Source organism: Bos mutus, chromosome 10, assembly GCF_027580195.1.
Source record: "Bos mutus isolate GX-2022 chromosome 10, NWIPB_WYAK_1.1, whole genome shotgun sequence".
In the NCBI taxonomy this organism is placed as follows: domain Eukaryota; kingdom Metazoa; phylum Chordata; class Mammalia; order Artiodactyla; family Bovidae; genus Bos; species Bos mutus.
In genome coordinates, this window is record NC_091626.1 from 47,078,604 (window position 1) to 47,087,265 (window position 8,662).

The window sequence follows — 8,662 nt, forward strand, 5'->3', positions numbered from 1 at the left end:
TTTATCACACAGCCCAGAGATTAGCAAACTTTTTCTGTAAAGGGTGAAACAGCAAATAATTCCGTTTTGCCAAGCCCTACCATCTTTATCTCAACTACTCTCACTCTGCCAGTAAGTGTGCAAGCAGACATAGACAACACATAGACAAATGGGCATGGTTGTATTCAATACAATTTTATTTTCAAAACAGGCAGCACGTTCCATCGTTTGCTGGTTCCTGACAGTCATCCACTGCCAAGTCATTTCTGAATAAACCCATTCCCACAACGATACTTCGCTTGTCATGGGAGTGCGTCTGCCTTCAATAAACACTGAGCCTTTCTCCACAGCAATGGCGGAAGATTCTTGGGAAATGAAGGTATCACGAGTGCGGACGAAAGGAAGAAACTTATCAGGTATAGGGTTTATTGTAATTGAGAATCATCAAAACACAATGGTTAAGGAGCACTGACTAAGAAGCCAGATTTCCCAGCTCCATCTCTTACTAGTTTATGTCCCTGAAGGAATAACTAAAATCACTGAAAAACTGTATCCCTCAGTTTCCTCATCTGTTAAATGGACAAGTATGTATAATCTTCTTCATAAAGGATCTGTGTGTTGAATGAGTAATACATGAACAATGCAATAGTGAACAATATACCAGAGCTTGCTATTCTTTACCATTATTGCTGCAATTTAATGTAAAAAATTACACTATATTAATGACTCTGAGCTTATAGGCAACCAAGGTGAAAAATGAAATGAAAGAATTAGATAACTCATCATATTGATGAAAACTTAAGAGAGATACAAGTTTCCCCTGGAAAGAGAAACACCTCGTGCAAGTCTATCCTGAGAGAAGTTTCTCACATGGGACATGAGAGCAAGAGATTCTGAATGATGTCATGAGGAATGTCTTCAGTTCAGAACCATGGGCAATGCAGATGAAGGATGCCTGTGATGGTTACCTGACATCCTCAATAAAAGTCAAGATATAATACTAAAATGCATGTGCTATCCAGAGAATCCACAGTTCAGACATGCTATAAGCCCCTCTGTGTTTTATTAGTCTTTGCAGAAATATCAAAGCTTCCTGTTTGACAAAATATTATATTACTACATTATTAATTATACCTGGGATTTGTGAACTAGCATGAAGGAATATTAGGAATTTTAAGTGGAATTTTACCAATGTCTTAGTTCTGCATTTTTGTCCAGAGGAATGAAAACCAAAACCATAACTAAAATTAATGGAGAAAGAAAATTTAATATTAAGAATTTGTCTTTAAAACTTAACCTCTGCATACCTCAGCTCTCACAGCTGTAGAGGGAAGGTAATGAAAGGACTCGCCCTGTACAGATAGGGTGAGCACTGAATGTGCCGTCACATGCAGAACACTGAGAACCATGCCTGGCACATAAAAGTCATCTTAACGTCACTACCCTGCTACAGATGTTATTATTATTTACTTTCACTTCCTCCTAGACCCCATGCCTTTTCCTACTTTTCTGTTGCCTCCCAGTTTTTTTTAATGCATCTTATTCTCCTAGGAAATATTCAACCCCTCCAGTCTGTGGGCAGTATGTCTCCAGCATTTCACAAAGCTAAATTCAAGGTAGCACTCGATCAAGACTTTTTGAATTAATGAACTCTTTCAATCCCAGCTTCAACAAGTTAGTATTAAAATGCTCATTTCTTGCCACTGATGATTTTACAATCTAATAGGAAAGTCAACAAACTTAACAAACAAACTTAACAAACTTAAAATATCAAACTCCCATGTGTCTGCCATATAACTCAGCCCTCATAAGATTTTTTATTTCAGCTTTCTTTAAAAATTTTCATGAAACAAAATCCTGTTTCTAGAATAGGCCTATTTGTTGGGTTTCTAGACACAAAGAAATTGTTAATACAGTTTATTTCTATTTTAAGAAAACATCTTATTTTCACCTTGGAAATTAAGGCTAAAATTCACAAATTGGTTAGGCTTATTGTTTGGTTTATTGTAGGAAAAAGCAAACAAACTATGTCTGAGTATCCTAATACCAAGTTTTATGTCTCAAATGTTACAAAATGAATCCCAGAAATACTTTGTCTCCTGTCTTGTTTAAAATGTGGAATTGCTGAAACCTTTTATTTAAAAATCTCTCTCTTTTTTCATGGTGTCACAATACTTTGACTTAATCTACTTAATAAATCAAAGGACAAACCATACCACTGCAGGATTTTTGCCTCATATTTAGCTTTAGCCTATCTGACTTTGGATGAAGTCTTAAAGTCCTCTTTATAAAGTAAAATGGACTTTATAAAGTCTGCAGAATTTTTTCTGTGTGCCCTGTTAAAGTTCTTTATTTTAATAACAGATTTCTGTGTAATTAATCCCTCAGAGTTTGCTGTCACATAATCTATCCTGTGTATGAACGGTTCCGCGTGTATTTTTTTGGTAATAAGACCCCTGGAAAAAAAATAAACAAATAAAGACCAAAGGAATCAGGCACAAGGGGACAAATTGTGTGAAATACAACCAGTCTTATACACTTATAAACCAGGCAATACAGATAAAAGTGCAATAATCCATCTTATCAGAGATTTGGGGAAAGGGGGTTTTACTCTCAAGAATTTTTTCCTTTGATGGGAAACTGTAATATTTCCTTATCTGGGAGCTAAAGCAATAAGGCAAACATAAATGGTGCATCAGTTCAGTTCAGTCGCTCAATCGTGTCCAACTCTTTGCAACCCCATGAATTGCAGCACGCCAAACCTCCCTGTCCATCACCAACTGCCAGAGATCACTCAAACTCATGTCCATCGAGTCAGTGATGCCATCCAGCCATCTCATCCTCTGTCATCCCCTTCTCCTCCTGCCCCCAATCCCTCCCAGGATCAGAGTCTTTTCCAATGAGTCAACTCTTCACATCAGGTGGCTGAAGTAAAGGAGTTTCAGCTTTAGCATCAGTCCTTCCAAAGAACACCCAGGACTGATCTCCTTTAGGATGGACTGGTTGGACTATTGCTATTCAAGTAGAGCTATGTGTTTTTAAAATTAGATTGTCTCGCACTTTTTGCCTAATCACAGAAGTTAAGAATTTAGCTGAGAAAATTCTTGTGACCTGAAATTCAAACGATAAAGCTAGGATTTTATTATGTCTCATAAAGTCATTTCACACATGTTAAGCTGTGCCCAGGCAAACAAAAATTATTATACATTTATTACTTGAAAACGTTTTTAAAACTTGCAAAATCCTCATTTCAAAATAGAGAGAAATGCAATTTTTGCAGAGTGAATAGGGACCACACTCATTCCATAAAAAAATAAGGATTTCCTGTAAAAACAGAAATTGGCGATTTACTCTAAGAAAACACAGTGAAAGCTGGGAAGAAACTTGAGGATGCTTAAATTTCCACTGTGGAACAACTTCTGCTGCCCAGTGGGAAGAGAGGAAAAAAAAAAAAAAACACCTGCAACAGGATGGGAGGAGAGAAGGACAAGCTAGGACTACATACCCAAAGAGGGGAAAACCATGCAGGTCCCTAGGCAGGGACTCGAGGAAGCTGACAGGAAAGGACTACATATCCCAAGAAGAATACCCAGGCAAATTCTGCGGTCACCTGTCACATCAGAGAAGGACAAGAAGACAGTAACTTGTAGGAGAGCCCAGACAAATGGGTGGCAGACACTGATGAGCTTAAAGCACCTTTTAAATAGAGGAAATATTTAGTGAGGTGCTGAAAGTTGCTGCCACCAACTGGGCATCAGGCAGACTTGGGGATTTCAGATTACTTTCATTTCATAAACTGTACATCAAAATGGCAAATAGGTTTCACTGTAGTCAAAGAGGTTGATTTTGAAGCTGCTAATATTTCAACTAGCCAAAATAGGAGTTTTAAGCAATAACTGGAAAAATGGAACACACGACTGCTCTTCCTGATGATGTATACATCATCATGGTGTGGTTGTATATGCCACATGCATATGATGCATATGCATATGATGTATATGCATATGCATGTCATGCATATAATGTATACATATGCATGGCGTGGTTAAAGACTTATTCATGTGAGATTGTAATAGCAATAAGCAGAGAGAATACATTTTAAAAGCTATTCAAATTTAAGAACAGAGTCAGCATTCGTTTCAAACCTATGGGAAGACCTTTGATAAACAGCAATTATATTTTCCTTCATCAATTTATACTACACATAAATGCACATGGGCACCAACATGCAGGTAGAAGAATGTTGGTAACAGCAAAAACTTTAATATAATCTAAAGAGCCATCATTAGGAAACTGTTCCAGCCATATTACGGGATTCTGTACGCCAAGAGAACACATGAGGTAGATCCCTATGAGTTGATAGAAGGATGCAGTAAAGATATACAAAAGTAAGACAGGTTGGGAACAGTATGTATAGTACATTTCAGACATTAAAAAGGATATACACACATATCTAAGTGATTATATATATATATGAATATATTATATTTGTACATGTATTATGCTATTTCTAGAAAAATACATAAGAAAACAGTCTCTGAGAGGTAGGCAGGAAATATTTTAAATTGTATATCCTTTTAAAGTTTAATTTTTACCTCAAATATGTATATATATATAATGCATACATTATATACATATAACATTATAAATAACAGAAGATTTATAAAAATAAAAACCTTTATATTATAAAGGTTCATTATTATAGTATATTAATATATAGTCATGCTACAAAGGTTAGTTATAATTATTTGCTAAATTTTTGATATATATGCAAAATCTCAACAACTACATACTAACTAAACACAGAGAAGTGTTTCTTTATAAACTTAAAAAAAATGTAAAACAGAAAAAACAAGTGTTGATGTGAGTAAAAGCATGGACATCCTGTGAAGCAACAAAGCAAGGCTTAGTTTCTGTTTTCACATTGAGTCAGTGCCTCCCGAGGAAACAGGCTGGTTGGTGATAGCCCAGAGAGATGAGACAAATGTCTGGCCAGGCCTAATGTCTCCCTGCAGACCTTCATCCACAGAATTAAACCCTCCACTTCCTATCTCTCCCTAGGAGCAATGCTGTCAAGCTTAGCTTCTAAATAATATATATATATATATATATATATATATAGCAGAAATATATTTTTTTAAGGAAAAATGCTAGACTAAATCAGGTCCTTTCGAGAATGGATGAAAATCAGAGTTTCAGTCCATTTACCGAACTTGCCACGGGCCATGCACACAGGGCAAAAAATATCTGCTGTCTGATCAGTATCAGGCTTAATATGATAAGCAAATTTCCTTTCCAACACTTGTTGGAATTCTTGATTTATTTTCCACAAAGACCAAGATGGGACTAAGTTAATCATAACTGTTTCCTGGGGTCAGAAAATCCTGCATATATCACCAAGGTCTAAGTGCTTAGCTCTGACCACTGTGTTGCCCCAGATCTGGACCAGCACTCAAAAACTCATCTGTTCAGTTTACTGGACTTTTTTCTTTCTGTACCTGGGCCATACAGACACAAATTTCACTACATACATATAATTAAAACAACCCATAACAAAAAAGAATATGTGAAAGGTTCAGCCACATATCCAAGTGGACACCATCATTTGATCATTCAGGGCCATGTGGTCAAACTGCATAACTACTCAAAAAAGAACAACAATGCTCCGTAGTGACTTAAATGGGAAGGAAGTCTAAAAAAGAGTGGATATATGTACACGTATAACTGATTCACCTTACTGTCCGACAGAACTGACACGACATTGTAAAACAACTATATCCCAATTAAACAATTAAAATTTTAAAAAAATATTTAAAAGAGCAACAAGTTAACAGAAACCTCTGTGTATTTACTCTCTGGATTCATTACAGAATCCTCCAAAGAGACAAAATGGGTCATTTACAATCCATCCTGCTGCTTCTATGGAGGCTTGAATTTAAACACTCTCAGAGATACTGCTCTTCCAATCTGAACAATTTTAAGGGAAGGGCACTCCCACCCTTCTTTGATTCAGGAAACTGACAATATTTATGCAGTCAACCTGCCTAATTTAAATACTTCCTGCTGAAACATTTTCTGTAATAGGGGCATAGGAGACTGGCGAAATGTTCAACTACATGTGGGTAACACACACACACACACACACACACACACACACACACACACGACTGGTTAAAAACACTCATTCAAAGCCTGCCACAGCAGCATTACTGCCCCCATGAAATAAGGAGCTTCTTAAAACGGCAAAACTAGTTCTCAGAAACACTTGCCCTGCTCTGCTTCCAGTGTAGACATCTAAAGGAAAAACTCAGTCCCTAATTTTAATAAGCGCAACTTCAAGGAGAACCAACTATTAGCTATGTGTCTCCTCTGAATGGCTGTCCTTGAAATTCCTTTCTTTCCTTGCTCCCCTACAAACAGAGCATCCACTAAGATGCCCACCATGCAATTGCTATCCCTACACACAACCGGAATTGGTATGAAGGGAAAGGATGGGCTGCCCCTCTTCTCAGTAGCAGCTCCTCCCCTTCTTCCTCAAAGAACCCTCCTCGCCTCCCCAAATCAGCCTCGACAATGGCCCAAGATTCCTTTTAGCCGTGACCTCTACTCTGGGGCAGAAATCCATAAAAAGTAGAAGCAAGGTGGTTTGGCCAGGAACTGCAGCGAGGACTAGGTAACCCTTGCATCTCTAAGGTGCTCCCAGGAAGTCTTAATAAGAATTCTTCTACTGTCGAGAATCGACCCTGTCAGTTCCTCTGGATCTTGATACTCGGGAAAAGAGGAAGGGGACACCCACACCAAAGCAGCTGGCCCGATCCATTACCCTTTAAGCGCGTCGTGTCCTCCGCCACCTCTTCTCTTGGCCCGGTTGGCTCTGGTTTCCTTCACGTTCCCAGCCTCCAAATTGGTATCCGCCCCATGGCTCGTGTAGGACGCTAAGAGCACGGTAAATCCCAGGGCGACCTCCAGCAGCCCCCCTCGCCGCATGATGCCGAGCGGCCGCGGGTTCCCGCCGCCTCTCGCCGCGCCCCGGGCTGTGTCCGCGGCCGCCGCTGCGCCCTGGAGCGCGCCGCGCCGCCGGGGTCCCGCTCTCCCGCCGCCCGTCCCCCGGGCCGGGCTCCTCCCGCCTTCTCCAGGCGCTGCTCCCACTTCAGGCGGCCCCTGCCAGCTGCAACAGACAAATCGCCGAGGCGGGGGGAGACATTCAGGGCATCAAGATGCTGAAGCCTCAGGGTCCCCATTCCCGAGCCCAACCCGCGCACCGCCTGCGCGTGGCGCAGTTACTTTGGGTAAGTGAAGACCGTTTGGTCCACAGCTGGCTGAAAAGCCCAGGCCCCCGGCGGCATCGGTTCCAGCCAACCCCTTGGCCTCCCGGGCGCCGCCTGAAAAAAGCGCTGCAAATGTCCCCATGTCCTGAGCAGATCTAAACCCCGGGACGAGCTCGCTGGGTGTATTTTTTACTAGCACGAATTGCGCGCAATGCGCGCTCTGACGCCCCAGCTCCCCAGTCTGTCCTCTCCGCCAAGCCGCCGGGCTGGAAGCCCGCCGCGCCATCCCCGGCCGGCTCCGGGCACTGCCACCACCCCTCTGCATCTGACGCCGAGCCCGGCACCAGGAGCCCCGGGCCAGGAAGCTGTCAGGCAGGGGAGGGCCAGCGCCAGCTCTGGACGTTCCGGGACAGCCCCTCACCCCAGTCCCTGTCTCTGCCCTCGGCGCGGCGCAAACGCAAAAGCCTCCGTGGCTGGAGCCCCAGCCGCGGCGGCCGCCCGATCCCTATGGGGACCCTGGCTGCACCCACTAGAGAAGCGGCGGATCCGGCTCCCAAGGCGGCGGCGGCGGCTGTTCCTCGGTCTTGGCCGCGGCAGCCGCTGCCCCACTCCACCCGCAGCTGTCCCAGCTGTGGCCGCCTGTCTGCCTGCGGCACCCACAGTCTCTGCCGCCGCTCCTGCGGCCCCCTCCTTTCCCCACCTCTTCAAGTATCGTCTGCGCAGCGGTTTCTCGCGAGAGAAATACTTTAAAAAAAAAAAGAAAGAAAAAGAAAATGACACCCCCTCCTACATCCCCCTCATCACCACTCCACCCCTCGGCCCCATCCATCCTCCCTTTCCACTCCCCTTTGCCAGCCACCGCCTAGGCGCGGGGGCCTCTCTCGCTCGCAGGATTGGCGCAATGGGAGGAGGCAGAGGTGATCCGGTCCTGCCCAGCCTGGGATTTTGCGTTTTGGGGTGAGGAGTTAAGGGAACGGGAAGAAATCGAGTAGCGGTTTCATCCGCTCCGCGGCTGGGAGATCTAGATCCGAGATTAGCCTCTCCTGTGATCTGGGAAGCCCGGCCGGCGCGTGAAGCTGTCCCACCTGTACCAAGAATGCGCGCTGGAGAGGGCAGCTTGGAGGCCCCAGCGCTAAAGGAGACCCATCTCCGTCTGCCCGGTGGCCCCCTCACTGCGCCTCTGGGGCCGGGCACCGAGCAGAGGCCGAACGCCGGGGCAGGGCAAGTCAGGGGGGCCCCTGCTGTGGACTCAGAGGCTGATGTGCAGGCGAGGGAGGAGGCACGGTTCTGAGCTTCAGTTCAAGTCACCCAGGCTGAACCCAAGATACCTCAAGAGTCTGAGTGGGATTCCGACCCAGAGGCCTGTGAATGTTGGAACCTGGGATTTGGGGTGGAGGCAGTGAAGGGACAGTCCT

At 43.7% G+C, this 8,662-nt stretch overlaps 1 protein-coding gene across 2 annotated transcripts in view; it reads right to left on the reverse strand.

The window, feature by feature from the left end:
- FBN1 (fibrillin 1) overlaps positions 1–7,938 on the reverse strand; it is a 265,235-nt gene extending 257,297 nt beyond the window's left edge. Inside the window, exons 1-2 of one of the 2 annotated variants that reach the window (XM_070377862.1) lie at positions 7,778–7,937; positions 6,803–7,147 (exon numbers count right to left, since the gene is read on the reverse strand). In XM_070377862.1, the coding sequence (XP_070233963.1) occupies positions 6,803–6,966 (164 nt within the window). In that variant the 5' untranslated portion in view covers positions 6,967–7,147; positions 7,778–7,937. Of the gene's footprint in view, positions 1–6,802; positions 7,148–7,777 lie in introns of both variants that reach the window. The other variant, XM_070377863.1, reaches the window with a different exon arrangement.
- Between the last annotated feature and the right edge of the window lie 724 nt (positions 7,939–8,662).